Source organism: Cnephaeus nilssonii (genome assembly GCF_951640355.1).
Source record: "Cnephaeus nilssonii genome assembly, chromosome: 17".
In the NCBI taxonomy this organism is placed as follows: Eukaryota; Metazoa; Chordata; class Mammalia; order Chiroptera; family Vespertilionidae; genus Cnephaeus; species Cnephaeus nilssonii.
The window spans coordinates 49,389,663-49,407,024 of NC_137088.1; the positions used below are offsets into that span (position 1 = coordinate 49,389,663).

At 43.3% G+C, this 17,362-nt stretch overlaps 1 protein-coding gene across 17 annotated transcripts in view; it reads right to left on the bottom strand.

Moving 5' to 3' along the window:
* CADPS (calcium dependent secretion activator) overlaps positions 1–17,362 on the bottom strand; it is a gene marked incomplete at both ends in the record, with an annotated part of 452,199 nt that overhangs the window by 77,949 nt on the left and 356,888 nt on the right. For 7 of the 17 annotated variants that reach the window (XM_079794572.1, XM_079794573.1, XM_079794586.1 and 4 more), the window contains 5 exons: positions 234–389; positions 3,685–3,831; positions 11,082–11,223; positions 12,003–12,159; positions 13,381–13,401. In XM_079794572.1, coding sequence (XP_079650698.1) covers positions 234–389; positions 3,685–3,831; positions 11,082–11,223; positions 12,003–12,159; positions 13,381–13,401 — 623 coding nt within the window. The remainder of the gene's footprint in view (positions 1–233; positions 390–3,684; positions 3,832–11,081; positions 11,224–12,002; positions 12,160–13,380; positions 13,402–17,362) is intronic. The other 10 variants (XM_079794585.1, XM_079794587.1, XM_079794583.1 and 7 more) reach the window with 3 other exon arrangements.

A 17,362-nucleotide genomic window follows, 5' to 3' on the forward strand; every position in this document is an offset into this window, starting at 1 on the left:
ATGCAGCCTTTCCTATGGGACTCAGTGAAATAACAGCCACATCGTTTGCTCGGGGCAGATGTGGGGCAGGTGAACAGAAGCTGGACTTGGGTAGCCACCACTCCCACTGACTTTGATAAGCAATCCCTTTCTCAAAAAAAAACCCAAAACTCCAAATTATGGCCAATCAGCCCTGCCCCGGGCCAGTGTGTGGTGGGAAAGGCATGCAGGGCCCGCCCAGGCACTGGGCTTACCTTTTGACACAAGATTCGATCATGTCACTTGCCATCAGCTTCAGCCGTTGCTCCAGGTGCTTCCCAAACTCCTCCTCGGGCCAGTGTAAGTCCCGAATGAAGGTCTGAAGGGCATCGAGCTTCCAGAACAAGTCCTCTGAGGTGCCTGACCCGTTGCTGGCAGGGTACAAATAAAAAGCCAAGAGTCACCCACTGGCCTTGGGCTCTGAGACGCGGACACAAAGACAACTGGGACTAGAAGGCTGGGGGCAAACAGTAGCGTCAACATACAAAACGACGCGTGTTGGCGGTGGAGGTGGGGGCATTCTCCGCCGGCGGATTTTGAGTTTTACCATACATGACCTAGTCGGCTTTGTTCAGCCAATTATTCAGACCAGGGAGAAGTCTGAGGGACGTATTGCCCCATCACGGCCAGGAGAACAGTGTATGGTAAAAATCAGCCTTCTTTTAATAACCACATTAACACATGTGATGATTCAGATGAAGGCCACGAACCAGAGGGAGAAGTAAGTCTCAACAAATAATAACTACATGGCAACATGCAGTTATTAAAATTCGGGCTTCATGCATTTCCCCAGCTCCCCTCCGGACGGAGGCCTCTTGGAGACTGCACAGACTTGGAGTTTTAAAGGGACAGTGCTAACAAAGTGGTGAGCGAGGACCTGCTTTCTCTCTTGAAGAGCTGGAGAGAAGTGGGGGTGACTCAAATTGAGACGAGTCCACCTGGATACCTTGAATCCATGCGTCTGTTCAGATTGGTTATTATTTCAATAGACCAGCCCGCTGCATAGGCAGCCCCAGGATGAGGTTGGGGGTGGGGAGGTGAGTGGACAAGAGATATTTGCAAAGCTTGTTTTTTTTTTTTTTAAACCATTGCACCATCTTACCCAGTCCAGATGGAGGAATTGGTCTCGATTCCATTCTGTACAATGATGTGTAAGAAACTTTTACCTGGGGCATCCACGGAAAGCCTGTGTATGGGAAACGCTCCATCTCTCACCCTCTTGCCCTTCTCTGGCTGGCTTTCCCTTTTGTAACAATCCCATTTGGAGCTCTGAGGGGTGGCCACCTCCCACCCCCTTCCTCGCATACCACTAATGCTAACACAGTAATTTATAAAATGTCCAACACACCATGCATTACCACTTGTTCTGACATCGTCTATAGAAACAGATGAGAGTGGGTGTTTCTATTGTGACAGATGCCAGCTGCATTGAATTAATGCTTCAGAGAGAAATATAGCTAGTGCATAAATGCATACACAGCTACTGCGGGGTGGCGGGGGGATGCTCCCAACATGCCGAGAGGGAGCCTACGGCCTCGACCAACAGGGACATGTTTTCAAGGACAGACCAGTCTGAGGTCAGTACGTAGACGTATCTGACACGGAGGAGCAGGTAACATGGAAACACGACCTTCAAATGAAAGGTGGCAAAGGAGGAAACTGGAATTATGAAAAGATATAGAATCAGGCATTTCCTGGTGGGCGATTGAGAATCTAGGCCTTCTTTTCAGATACTGCCATATGCATTGCTCCAAAGTGGGGGGACGCTTGGTTTCTCCGTGGAGGTTCAGCCTTCCCCCTTATCCCATCCTAGGCTTGGGAAAAAGAAACCCCAACTTTGTCTAGTCTAAACCCCGTTTTGGAACTGCATGGTTGTATGTTTTAAATCATTAAGTACATATGAATGCAATAATTGGTATTTATTACAACAACATTTTGACACCCATCTGGTTTCGGAGTTTCAAAAAATTCTTCTAGGGTTTTTTTCTTTTTCTTTGAAGAGCTTATTATTAAGTTTTGACATGAGGAAAAGAATATTTTCTTTTCATTTTTAAGATAAACTGTTAATGTTAAGGCAATAGCACCAAGATTATTTTGATTGCTGAGCAGTTACCAAAATGTGTTCCCACTCATGCCTTAATTAATCGACAGAGACCATTATCTGCTTTATTACAATGTCTTGATTCATATCTTTTCAGAAACAATGTCACAGAGCATGCAGAGAAGAAGGTAAAAAGCTTTCAGATATTTATTTCTAATTATTAACAGATAATACCTAATCTAGCTTTTAATATAGTCATCTTAGCATGAATATGACTTATGGTGTTTTTTTTTTTTAGATTTTTTCGGATATAAATTTTTAGAGGTTGTGATTCATCTTTAAAAGAGAAACAGACACCCTGACCCTCTGATTTCATTGTGAACTTGTGAACAAGCTCAGTTTTTTAAAAAAAATATGGGCAGCGTTGGAGGAGCCCGGCAGAGCAGTGGCTCTCAGGTCCCGTGCTCTACCTGCAGCACAGCACAATGGAAATGTCCGGGGCCATCTTGACGGATGTGCTTTCGAGGTTTCAAAACCCACTGCCAGTTTCAGATCATTTTTTATTCCTTTGATACTAACACTTCCCTTTGAAAACGTGCCAATTTATTCTTTCAAGAAAAAGCTTATCTGGCCTATAATTAGCTGTGGTCTAAGAAAAGGATCAAAGGGGGCACAGCATCGCACAGCCTTATTTCACTCATTAAATCACGCACGTGGTTCTCATTTCATTTCCCTGAGGTGGAATTGAGAGGTGCTGGATCTTCTTCTTGCTGAGGAAAGGGAGGATTCATTTCCAAAGCCTTGGGACAAATGGCTGCTCAGCCTCCGTTCCCCTGACCTGCTGGCTGGCAGGAAAGGGATGGCTCGGCCTCCAAGGAAACAAACCCCGCGTGGCCCTGGCATTTGTACAGAGTTTCTACACTCAGACCACAGGGGATACCGCTACCCAAAAACTTCGTTATTTGTTTGTTCAGTCTTGCAGTCTCGCATTTAAAGACTTTGCTACCTAGGTCTCAGCACACAGTGCTACATGATGACCTGGGAGACTGTTGTTACGCACATGACTGGGGCTTGATCCATTCAGAAATTTTCAGTTAGCCCCCAACGTCCTGCGACTATAGCCTGCCATTTGCTGACACCAGAAATACACTTTCTGGTTTAAACAGTCTCTGGGAATTATTTATTTATTTAAAGCAAGAAAGCTTCAGGTAGGTGTGCTTCCCTCTTAAATTTGGATCAGGCCAGAGATGACGGGTCAGCCCATGAAAGAGGTTTCCTGGACTATTTCTGGATGGATAACTCCTAAAGCCATGCCACCTGTATTAAAAACAAAACAAAACAACAAAACATGGGCAGGATCTTTTTGCAAAAGAATTCAGGAAGTGAAACATAGTCCTCAAGCATTCAGTGGGCGTAAGAAAAATTGTTAGTGCTGTATATATAGCAAATATCTTACAAACACGCCACATGCCAGAAATAAACAATATTGTCTCTGTATGATCAGCAAAATATGTCTAATTATCCCTCTCCATCTCTGTTATATGGGATGTATAGAAATAAACAAGACATATCCATGCCAAGATCACTTAAATTTAAATTAGATCTAATGTGAACTGAATACACACTCAGCATCATATATAGCAGCCATCCATGACGGTGCCGAAAAAGTAGGCATTTGTGGGATGCCTAGAGGGATGTTAACTGGTAGATTTGGTACTTTGGGAAGGTTCACATTGGGTAGGTTCACATTGGGTAGGTTACTGGTTAAACTCCTGTGGAAGAAACAGACAGAAAGAAAAAATACCATCACAGTGACAATGCAGATGAGGCAGAAGCACACAACAGGTGTAAATAAACTGGCTAAGTCCACAGCAAGACAACAGCGACACACTTCAGAAAGTAGCTGACAGATGGGCAGTGGTGGTGTGGCTCAGCAGTCAAAGAAAATGACAAGAGTTTAATGGAGAAATTAACCGCAGAGTGACTTAAAAGCGTGGACAGTCATGGACACCTCTCCACCATGATCACATATTTCAATGCCTTTGTGCAGGGTCTGCAGCTTCCAAGTCCATGGCCATGAGCCTCTAGAACTTGCCCTGTGCTAGAAACTTGAAGTTCGTGGAATCCTTGGCAATCCTGTGGCTAAGGGTGCTGAGGAGTAGCTGGGATGGAAAGAAAGGGCGGAGCACCTTATTTTTCTTACTTTTGTTTGTAACCTATTTTTGATGGAGGCACATTCCTTGGGCCAGATATTAGCTACACGATGTAACAGGAAATGTACCCACAAGGTGGTGGAGGACAGAAACAGAATTCTCTCCAACCGCTACTTCTGAAAACAGCTGTGTGTGCAATGGGGCATCTAGGTTGATGGCAAAGATGAAGGAATTGTATCAAGAATGTCTGGCTTCAAATAATTTTACAGAATACTTGAAAACAATGGAAACGTCCCCTCTCAAACTAAGTCCAATTAAAATGAAGAAATATTGACACATTGCAAATTAAACACACACACACAAATTTAGCTCTTATAGTAAATTCTTTGGCCACAAGTGGATTTAAAATGTGGCCTCATGTTATAGTGATTGCCCTCAAATGTGAGATAGAGACCTTAGAATGAATGGCAGGGGGTCCTGGGGTGTTGAGGGGGGCTGTTTCTTGATCTGTGTGGTGGTTCTATAGGTGTTTTTAGTTTGTGAAAATTAAAGATGTATTTTTCTGTAAGAAGTTAAAATTTAAGTTAAAAATGAATAAATCATTTAAAAGTGTGACTTTATAGAAGCTTTTTGTTCTTGAACAAAGATCAATCAACTGATGTGATGAAAGAGAGAAGGGCTTTTTGACTGGAGAGAGAAAAATAAAACAAATCAATAACCCCAACTTGAGTCAACCGTGTCTCTTCCAAGGACTGTGTCATATGCTGTCCCAGGCTGGCATCGTGTGACTCTGTAGTGGCATTTTAAGGGTGTTCATCCAGCCAGAGTCACTGGCACGGTGGAGCCCAGCCTATGCATCTGAGAGGAGCCTTCCTGTGTAAGGAGGGTTGACAGCACTTTGGCAAAGGAGTTGAGGCTTTCTTTTTGGATCTTGCAGGAGAAGAGCGAGTTTGCCAAAGCAGCTCTGCCCCGGGCAAGCTGTGTTTGACTAACAGAACTCTTGCAAGGGCTGGAGCTGCCTCTGGGCTTGCTTAGGGAGGCAAGTCAGAAAATCTGGCCCCTGGAGGTAGTCTGGACAGGTGTCTCCCTTTAGAAACAAGTTATTCTTTCACAATGACAACATAGCTTGCAGATGGAAAAACCTGGCTTGTAGATGGAAAAACCTAGAATGCAAATTGCCAACCTGACATTCTCTTCCTTAAGGGACACAGGTGTGTCCTTTCCCCTTCCCAGGTGGGAAAACTAATTGTGCTTTTCTACCTGGGACTAAAGGGCGCTCTTGTGGGAACGGTCAAAAGAAGAAGCTAAATATGACAGTTCGGTAGAAGGGAAAATGGCACTTTCTGTTGACGTTTCTCTGTTTAACTGGGAATTTGCCTTCGCATTCAGGCCCTGGTGGGTCTCAGTCTTAAACACTGCCACGTAACAAAACCGTTGGCGATTTCCACTGAGACATGTGTAAGCCCACATAAGCACATGTGATCATTAGATGAGGCACACACTGAATAATGATTGAGGAATTAGGAGCGCTTTAGAGATGGCAGTGTGGAAAGTTAAAATGTCAATTCTGAGCAAATTAAAAGTAGCTAGAAATGAATAACATACAAATGTATGCAAAAGCAACTTAATTTAAACATATTAGTGGATGGTGGGTACACAAATCAGAAATGAGCTTCGTCTTGCACACAAAAATTAAAAAATACTTATATTAATCAGAACATATTGTACTTGTAAAATATGATATTTTGGCTGGACTGCTGAGCTGGACTCATAAAACATTTCCTTCATGTGACATATTATAATGCTCTGCTTTCAGAAGGCTGAAGCATGCTTGATATTTCTGCTCTTAGCAAAATAATATAGTGCATTACTAAGGTTACTAATATTTCATTTGGATATTAATAACATATTAATAATTAGAGAGGCAATTCCAAGCATTATATACATGTGGATCTGCTGATGGATATAACCAATTATTATTTTAGAGGGCCCGTTAGCAACTACCTAAAAAGTCCATCATGCTTCTCTGTGAGAATCATAATTGGATATCTGTGAATAGTAGAAGAAGTGTGAATTGCAATCCTCACATCTGATACATGTTAAAAATTAGACTCATTCATTTTGGGGATGTGCTGAAAAAAGGATCACTCCCATGCATGTCAAAGGGCTCCATCTCTGGAACATTGGATTAGAAAATTCTCATCTACTCGCTCCCACATGGATGAAAGCTACAACTATGTGGGCACCTCATCATTTCTGCTGATGGCAATGACTAGAGTGAGAGTCATTCCTTGCTTCTGGAATTGATTATAATCGAGACTGGGTCTCCCTGCAGAGATGACATGGTTGGGTCTTCTCTCAAAGAAGTTTTAGGTTTATGGATGGGTTAGAAGTAAGATACGGATGTCTCCTATGTTATCAGCCATTTGTTGCTGAATATATGTAATACATCTTGTCGTCTCTCGGTGCTCTGGACACGAATGTCTCTCTCCATGCTTATTTTAAGTCTGATTCCTCCTGTGGGGCATGGGCACTCTGAAGTCTCAGAGTTTTGAGCAGTATTTATCAACCTTTTATTCATTATCATCATTGAACCACCCAACTGCCTTCCACATGAAAATGTACTAGCACCAATATACTGTACGTGAATGTACATAACAAGAGCAAGATATTTCTTCCCTCCCCGACTCCAAGAACCAATTTGCACCAGCTCTGGGAGCTGTAAAGCCCCTGTTTAGAATGCACAACCTGGAGAATAAAGTTTCCAACTTCCTGGGATTTTAGAAGGTCCCACACATTTCTCCAACCTTATTGCTTGCCTCCTTATAATCCATGCTGGCCCAACAGGCGTTGAGTTTCCATTGCACACCCCACTTGCCCCCGTGTTTCTACTTCTGCTCATGCCCTTTCCCAGCACCTCTGCGCCTCTTGAAATCCTAGGCTTCCAGCTGTCTTTCATAACTCTTCAGTGGAAGTTCATCCCCTTCCAGGCTAAGCTCTTCCTTATGTTATTTGGTAAATACAATGGTAAATATTTAAAGTCAGTTTTCTTGCATGCTTGTTGCTCAGAACCAACTAGATTGAAATCACCAACAGGGGGATATATCTTTTTCTTCTTCCTTTCCCATAGTTTTTCTATTGTATCCTTACAATTTTCAGCCTATATGGGTTCCCTAATAAAGGTCAGTTAATCAATAAATACTCACTGAACACCTATATCCCAGGCCCTGTTCTAGGTGCTAAGGAGGCAATGGTGATTAAATGTGAATATGGAAAATCACATTTTCTAGAAGGTTAGTGTTGAAAAAGTCTTGGGTATTCAAAGTCTTCGGTTTTCAAAAAAAGATACTGAGGCACAGCAAGGACTGCTGACTTGTCCAAGGTGACCCAGCACTTTGCTGGCAGAGTTGGGAGTCTGACTGTGTGCCTACAGCTTGTCGGCTTCAAACCAGGCCATCTACATATTGCTAAGGTGTCTTTGGGCTGACAGTTTATTATTTGTTAAGATACTGACATCTTTGACAATCTGGAAAATGATATTATTTTTTAAAATAATTCCCATATGTATACTTCAGGCAGAGAGAGGGAAAGTGCATTTAGAGAAATGCAGATTTTCCGTGTATATACAGCAAGAAGCAGGGTTCAGCTCTCCCACTCAGAGTCATCCCCGCCATGACACTGGGATTCCCTGTGCCTGCAGGTGTTCACCTGGAGATCAAGAGAGGATCTGCCAAGGAGAGGGTAGTGTGGAGAAGGTACTAGGCTTGGCAAGCTTTGGATTAGACACTTTCTAAGTTTTCTTCCATGATGACTAACAGCGAACCAACTCTAAAGAGCTGGTTGGTGGAAAGGTTGTCCATCTGCTAGTTAGGACCAAAAGCTGATACTCAGGGCTGCCGGAGGGCTGTGCACACCTGCCCCGCTTGGGTGGTGGCCCGGTGACATTTCCAGGAGAGGGCTCCGGGCTCCAGCTCAAGCCTGGCCTGGGGAGGCTGTCTGTCTTCAGTTGTGGCGAGCAGCTAAGTGCTAACATCCTCTGCCAAAGCACAGAGGTTCTAACCGTGACGCTCTCTGGCTTGATGGGAACAGCGATGAGCCTCCCTTCGCTCTCCTTGCAGAGGTAGGAGGTCATCCCTCTAGAGAAGGCAGCTCTAGGACTGAGCCTTTTATCCTTCCTGCCAAATAACTTGTACCAAACCCTAATGATGATGATATTTTCTTTTCTTTGACCATATTTCAAATTAAGAAAACTTGAAGAATATTTAAAACCTGTTTTTAGCGAGCTTGTCAGAGTGCTGTTTTTCTTTAACATTTGAACACCAGTTCTCAGGAAGGAAGCTTTTACAGTGCATTTTGCAGTCATTTAACCTATGATCAGATACCTATATTTATGACTTTTGAAAAGTGGAAGAACAGAACTGAGCGTAACAAATGTTTGAAAGAAAGGCTGTGGTCTCTCTATGTGTGTGTATTGGGGGATCATGTGCCAAATTTCGAAAAGATTGAGGAAACCAAATCTACTTATGTAAGTTAGTTTCTTGTTTTGAGTAAGTTTGATGAAAAACATTCCAAAAAAAAAAAAATCATTCTTTTCTTAGAAAAACATCCACAAAGAAAAATGAATCTCTGCTTCTTTATCAACCCCCTAGCTGGTCAGATAAATGTTTGTTCTTACTTTGTTTCTCTTCACATGGAAAGGAGTACAGAGAGACTCATTCCTTTTAGCATGTAAGCATGTCACCAAGATCCTTCCCCTTCGTTTCCTGCTGACCATTCTGCAAATCTGTCCCATGGTATCCACACTTTGTATACAAATCCCATAATACAATACGTGGTTTCCATGAATTTTAATTTAGCCTATATTTTAGTTGGCACTTTCAAATATATCTACATACTCTGAAGGGCATATCCTATTTAGCATGAATTGGATAAACCACAATCATGTTAAAAGCTACATAAAAACTACATCAACATAAAATATTCTCAGGTTATTATTTATGACTATTAATCCTTCACTAATTTTCAGACCTTTAAATTACTGATCCATGAGTTCAAATTTTATTTTGTTAATCACTTTGTTGTAAATACCCAACAAAATATTCCCACAGTAAGACCTCCAACTGTGAAAATCAGTTTGATTCTGTCTTTACTTCTGACAATATTAAGAATAGTCAACATTTTAAAAAAGAATTAGCAGCAATTTGCTTGGTGTCTGAAGAATTGAACAGATTATAAAATGGCTTTAGTGACCTTGTCACAGAACTTCTCAACAATTCTTGGACACCGAATAGGGACATTTTTAAAAGTCAGTTTTGTAGATGAGAGAATAATTTCATTGCCTTTGTTAGCCTTCTGGCTAGTGCAGTGGTCGGCAAACTGTGGCTCGCGAGCCACATGCGGCTCGTGAACCACGGTTTGCCGCTCTGTTGACTAATGAGTTTGCCGACCACTGGGCTAGTGAGTGGAGGGCGAGGCCCTCGTTCTTGGGCCCTTTAAGAAGCAGTGCAGGATGCCAATCATTTCTTGCCGTGTGTGTCCACAGTAGTAGCCTCCACATCTAAACCCAAGCAAGCAAATGCTATTTCAATACCATAGCTATTTTCAAAATGTGAATATTACTCATTTTAGCCTTTTCCTTCACAACAGTTCTTTAAGCACAACTGTAGGAATTACAGTGAGCATTAAAAAATAGAGTCCCTTGTTAATCAAGGGACCCAGTTTTATTCTCATGAGTTAAAAGTCACAGGGCCATAGTAAGAGACGGAATTGAGAATAACAAGCTCAAGTCCAGATTTCTTGGTATGTGTTTGCAAATAAAGAGCTATTGCCTAGTAACCTGCTCGCAGTAGGGTAAGTTCAGACACTTCCTCCCCAGCTCTGATGTGGCAGGAGGGCTGAGAAAGCTATTTTGCATTAATTTCTCTAGGAGACCCTATGTCCCCAGAAAGCAGAGTCTGACACTGCCCTCCGGCATCTGGAGTCCGGCCCTCCTCCTTGCCTGGGAGTGGAGATGGCAGTGAATCCGCTAGACATTTCAAGTAGATTCCCCAGGCAGTGTGGACATGCTAAATTCACAGTCCACAGGATTTCCTGGAATTTGTCCTTTAGATTGATATCCCATTACAAAAATGAGTACTGTGGTCAAATAACCCTGGGTTAAGCAGAGTTAAGCAAGGCTCTGTATTACTATGTTAGAGTTTTGAAATACACTGACTGGTTGCTTTGTGGCTCCCCAGGAGACAAGGGTGTGGAGTGCATAGACGTTTCTAACCGTATTTGTCCACAGAGTCCTTTTCTTGAGGTACGTCTCAAAGGCTTAGGCCAGAGAATGGCAAACTATGGCCTACAGGCCAGTCTCCTGCTTTTCCAAATGAAGTTTCACGGGAACACACGTTTATTCCTCTACCAATTGCCTATAGCTGCTTTGGTGCTACAACAGCAAAGTGGAGTTGTGACAAAGATCACGTACCTTGAAAAGCCAAAAGATTTATCACATGGCCTTTCATGGAAAAAGTTTGCTGACCCCTTGTCTAGACCCTGTGGAACACACTTTGGGAAACGTTAATTCCTAGGGAAAACATCATTGGAATAAGATACACAGTACAAATACCACAACCAGGGTTCTAGCCCTTATTCCTTATTTACCCTGTGGAATAAAACAAAGATTTAATTTCATAAAACATTTATCAACCTCTTTCCCACGCCCTCTTTGGCCAAGGAGACCATACACATCTGAGTTAGAAACACAGCCAGTGTTTGCTCTCCATCACGCTAACACTGAAAACCATAAGACACCGTTAATCCACTTCTGTATGACTCTCCAGCTATTTGCACCCAAACTCCGATGGTATCAAAAGAGGTTTCCTTACTTGACTGGTTCCCATGACTCCCGCTCAAAGCCCCTGTGAATGGATTGTGCAATTGAGGACTCCATCAAATCCACATATCTAACCACAAGTGGGGCAAACAGGTCTTGCAGGTGTTTGTGGAATTTTCCATTGCACAAATTATCTAGAACAGAGAAGCAAAGACTTGGTAAGGGCCCCCAGTTGCTTTGTCAGCATACAACATACACACAGAGAGGATTGTCTTTGACATTAAATCTATGGCTTCTAAGAGAGCCCCTACCCCCCAAAAAAAAGAGAGAAAGAAAAAAGTTCAGGAACAGCATCAAAGTTCATGCTTCAATCTGTGTGGGAAGAAAATGGAATTCTAAAACATTTTATCCATTTGCATCCCTCTTCTCAAAAAGAAAAACAATCATTTTCCTTTAAAAGCAACAAAACAGCAACCGACCCTCTTCTAGGATTCCTTGCACCCACTCCCTTCCTCCCACGGTGTTACCAGGAGGAGAGACTATGCTACCCTTCCTTCATCACTCTCCCTGGCAGGAAGGTCCACTTTACGGCTCTGTGTTGTGTAAGATACTCCAAGATGCTTAGGGTGCTACTTAGCTAGACTTTTTTTTTTTTTCATCTAAAAAGCAATTTTGGATAAAAATTGAAAAAATGTGAAGAGGTTAATTTTCTTGTTCCAGAACAAAAGAACCCCACGGACACCACTCCTGACACTGCTCTGGGGTTCTTCTGCTTAGTTAAGAGAGGGCTTCCCTGTCACAGAACATTTGTTGGGAGAAAGTCCATCACCTGTAGGTTTGTTTGTTTTTGAATTAATAATGAAACTACAAAGAGCTATGTCCAACCTGTAGTCTGTCTGGGATACAGGCATTTTAACAAGGTGCCCATCTGCACACGACTTAGGTAGGCCAAGCAGCCGAAGGTGATACGTACAGTCGGTGCGCAGAAAGTCATTCAGCAGCTGGAACAGTGGGAAACTGTCCCACGTGTCTGGGGGCTGCACCTCTAACGCTGCATCCATGTCCACCGCGAAGAGTGACAAGAATGTCTCGGCGTGCTCCACCATCAGGTCCGACCACCACGCAAAGGCCTTTGAAATTTGGCAGAAAAACAACAGACAAAAAGGCAATGAGCTTCTCGCTCCCCAACATGAGGTGGGAAGTGAAGCCCTCGCTGGCCAAGGTTCAGTGTGCATCAGCAGGGTTTGGTAGTTTTATTGTAAAGAGAACAGCATTTTTGATTCAGCTGGGCCTCTTAAGCGTCCCAAGGCCATGCTTTTCAGGATTCCAGTCCTGCCTTAGAGAGTCTTTTATCTGACCCACTGGTCAGAGGACTCAGCTGTAGCTGTGACAGACGTGGAATTTCTGTTCAGTTTACAATAACTCAGTATGTTTTGGGTCATGCTCTTTATCAGTGTTGTTGGCTGGTTCTTGCTCTGAGGTATTAGAATTTGGGAGTTTCTTCACTGTGTTTATGGGTTTTCTGCTGGTCTAACTTGAAAATTTGCAATGAGTGTTCACTTAGATCTACACGTGTGGGGCTTAATTGTCTACAGTCTCATACAAGGTCGATGACTCGTGTTTCTCCACGCATTGGCAATGTTACTCCTCTTTCATACCAAGGCAAAGGAAACCATTGTTGCAATTGTCACAAAACGTTTGAGTCAAAATCTCTTTAAGTGGGGAGCCTCTGGTTTTATATTCTGTCTGTAGGGAAGATCAGGCTTACTCTGGGAACCAGTAAGATGAGGACTTACTTTTCTACTTTTCAGGGGAGGGGTGTGGGGTGGGGTTGGACACATATGTACATTGAAAACCAAAAAATATCAGTGAAGTAACTCATTTTCATGCACGTGGGTCCTTGGAAATCATTGTGCAGGGTCTCCGGGCGACATTCACATCGGACTGGGCCAGATGTGAATGCAATTCAAAGGCATGCATGCATGTTGACTAATCATTTCTGGCAGGGAGCATGCAGAATGAGTGGCGGTCACAGGCCCTTTTTTTTTTTTTGCTGATTTCAAAGACAGCAATAAAACAAAAACATCGCCAGCCTCGTCTTGTCCCCCACCTCCCCACCCAGTGCCATAAAGTATTTACATGGGAAACACTTTCAGGAGCATTCACTGAAAAAAGATGGAAGGCGTTTGAAAACATGAATGATGATTATGGAAATAATTCCATAAATGAAAGTGTTTGTTCAATAGCCAAGCTTTTCTGTAATCTATTGTTATTCGGGGATATTCTAACAGCCACTAGGAGGCAGAATAGCGGTCTGCCTCTCTTCTTTCATGGGATTTCATTTTACTTACTTCTCCTTTATCAACATGTGGCTGGTTTGCAAATTAAATGGAAAAAATCAAGTCATGGACCATTCTTCAAGGTCAGCTTGGCTGGAAATAGACACCTGCTGTTTCCATTTTAATTTACAGTAAAACCTCACTGATTCAGAGTAATGCCGTGGAGAAGGGCTAGGCGGTCAGCATAAAAGCCTAAATTATTGGGCCTCCTAAAAGTAGGTAGCTGCTGCTTTCCAATGCAGTCCGAGCATCAAAGTAGAAGGTACTCACTGGGTGTTATATGAATACATCATAAATGTAAAAGTGTTTTTTTCAAAATTTCTAATAATCATAGATAAATTGACATATAAATGGAAGTCCAAGACACAAAGGTTTAATTTGGCAGGTCCCGAGGTAAAACTTGTAAGGAGAGCCTTTAGCATTTCCAGAGAAAGTTGAGATCATGTTACACATTTTACTTAAGAAAAATTAAAAGAGACACATCTGCCATGGAATTGTCACCAAGTTCAAGTGTTTGGGTCTGAATCAAGGAGGTTTTATTGTAGGTTTACCACCTGGAGATGAGAGCCCTGAGGTGTGGGGCTTGCTCACTGACTACCTGGCGGAATCCAGCGGAGGCAGGACGCCTCCAGCCCGCCCTGAGCTCTCCCAGCCAGCAGCCTTTTAGGCAGAGACCTGGGGCCCCACCCCCACCCTAACTGGAGGGCTGACTGTCATCAGTCCTGATGCGGGACATTCACAGAATTCACGAAGGCACACGGAAATCTTGGCTGGTACTTATTCTACTTATTCTTTAGTTATTTGATAAAAACAGTTACTGGAGAGACTGAGTTGCTTTCCCCCCCTAGGATGACAGGACAAAACACCAGCCCTAAATGCCTGAAATTAAAAATTGTTTAGCCTAACCTTGAACCTGTTTCTTACCACCTTTATTTAAAAGTTGCAAACCAGAGACCATAACCAGCACCTCCTTTACTATCTCTGGAGAACTCAGTCCCTCCTTGGAATTTAATAAATGATTGAGCGATTGTCTGCAGTTGTGGTGTGAATAATCATATAGGTAGGTAGCCCTGCGGAGAACAATGGCTGCTGTGATAGGAATGCTCGCTCCTGAATTCTGGCAGAGGGACTTAGGGTTCTAGTGAACAGAGAGAACTGAAATGTACGGCTGCGAAGGGAGGAAGACCAGAGCTGTTTCTGCGCGCCCAAGGGGATTCTTTCAGAGCCTCATCCTTGAACCCGCCTCCGAGAAGGAGGAAAGATTCTGGCAAGGGCAGGAATGACCAAAAATGAACAGAGTCTGTGTGACTGGATTGGGCAAGGCAAGTCTTCAAAATTAAAAACCAAAGCAATATCTATTGGTTTTGTTTGCTCAGACAGGTGGACACTATTTTTGTACATGAGCTAACTCAACGTCTGTGGGCATTGAAAGTCTTTAGAAATCTTTTCCAAAGAAAATAAGAAGTTATACTTCGGCTTCTAAATACTTACCTAGTGCTTTTCATTATTTAAGGCAAAGATGTATGCTTTAGGGGTACAGTCAACCACACTGAACACACTGTATTTTTGTACACAAATTCCATATATATATATGTACCCCTCTGTGAACTACCACAATACATATATACATATACATACATATACATAGAGAGAGAGAGGTTGGGAAGTTGAAGCAACAATACATGAAAGTGTAGTGTGTGTGTGTGTGTGTGTGTGTGAATAACTTAGGCTCTGAGAGCAGAATTATGCTGCAGGTAAGAGATGGACATGACACTGCTACCATATACTACATGTGTGTGTATGTGATGTGTTTGTAGCCATGGAAAATTTTTTCTCTTGGGGCATTTAATTACTTTATATTGGAATTTAAAATGGCTTTAAGGATTATTGATTTTTGGTGTGGGATCAAGTCTGCTTGTCACTTTCATTTGTGGTGCCACCAAACATCGTGGCTGCACAGCCAAGATCCGTGCTTAGGATTTAGTAATTTGCTAGTTTATTGAGCACCCAGAGAATGTGGCAGTGAGTACGGGCAGCAGAAAAAATGTTCATACCTCAGCCTTGTCTTTAGCGTGCCAGGGCAAATCCTACCTATGGCTGCACCCCTGGCTCTTGACCGGGCTACATACTGTAATCAGCCAGGCAGTTTAACAATGACCAACACTTAGTCCCTCCCATGAGATTCCAACTAATTGAGCTGGGGTAAGACCTGGGCATCAGCAATTGTCAAGAGCTTTCCAGACGATTGCAATCTGTCAGTGAACCTTGAGGACAGGTGCTGGTGCCTGTCTGGACAATTCCACCTTGAAACAAACCCACTCACCTTTCAACATATTCTGTCTATAGCATTCATTTGGTGCTTCCAACTTGGTTTGTACTTTTTATGGGCCTTTTTATATATTTTGCTTCCATACCAATTTGTTCCTCATCACACAACAGTAGAGTTTTGTTGAGTGCTTACAGAGCTTCATGCAGCCTTCCATCCTCACAATAGCCACATGAGCTAGATTTTATAGTTATCTCCAACTTACAGGACCAGAGAGGTTAAGTAACCAGGCCATGATCACAGAGCAAGGAAGAGGCATAGCTGCGATTCAAACGCCAGTATCTCTGGCACGGAGCCCGCGCTCCCGGCCACTCGGCCTTCTCTGCTCGAAGGCAAGACTGCCTCTGCCTCCTTGTCCTTCAAAGAAGCGCAGAGGCCATCGCCTCAGGGCTCAGCACACAGGTAGCTTTTGATTGAGTGAGTGAGGAAGTTTTGTATTTGGGTGAAATGACTAATTCAGGAAATAATCCCGTACTTTTATCTAAAAACCAACTGGGTCTCCAAATTCCAAAGCATGCTGAAGCTTTCATTCCTAACTTGCAAAGCTAGTGAATGAAAACAGAACTGAACTGATGTTTACCCTGGCTGGCTTTTGAACATGTAAGATTAAAATATTTTTGTGATCATGGTTACTAGGGCAGTTTCAGATGATGATCAGCCCTTAGTGAAAAAGCATTTGGGGAAAAGTGAAAAAGAAAACTGTCTTTTTCGGAATATCAACGTTCCTTTGTACCTCTTTTGAGTAATTTGGGAAAATAGTCATCCTTTCTTAGCCTGTAGCCACCTCAAAAATAACTTGGTTAGAAATCAAGGACATCTGCCATTTTCCTTCTTTCATTTAATTAAAAGGACAGCAGTGACTGAGGAAGACCTTCTTCTTTGTGTGCATGTCTTCAAAAATGTGTGATTTGGTTTGTTATCAGGGGAGGGCAGTCCCGAGCCCGCCACTCCTCTGGAGTTTACCCTTGCGGACACCCAGAAAGAACATACTTACCATCACCTGAACCCCAAATGCCCCCAACCTGGAAAGAACTGTTATCAGATGGGATAGAGTAGGAAACAGTTCTAGCCCAACTTAATTTGATGTGTCTGGATGTTAGTCCTAGGCCTCTGTTTGGAGGGTGCTGGCTTGGCCCCTCTCCCGGCTCCCAGCTGTGTGTTGCTGAGGAAGCGGGAGTTAGTTACACCCATCTTGAAGGGTCTTCACCCCATTCCTGGGCGGGTTCCAGACAAGCAACGATTATGTGGCACTCTCTCTATATATAAATACTGTATATACGGTTCACATACAGACAGTCGTAGAGGGAGATTAGTATCACTCTGGGCAGCTACTGGTTACCACGCTCGGGACTCATCTGCAGTAGGTACAGACGGACAGAGGGACTAGGACAGGCTGAGGACAGAGTCACGGCAGGAAGGAGGCACGTGTCGGGATGTAACTGCAGTCGTGGTCAGGTGTATCAACTGCTTCATGCACGCACGAGAGGATCCCCCCCACATTGCCCCCGCTGTGGAGGGCCCCCCATGTCACAAGCAGCCCCCTGCAAGTTGCTGTTACATTCCTTTGGTCAGTGTTAGAAAGCGGGAGCCCCGGGAAAGTCCCATCGGAAGACAGGGCACTGGAAGGGCATGCACAGACTATGACAGAAGGTGGCTGGCTCATTCGGT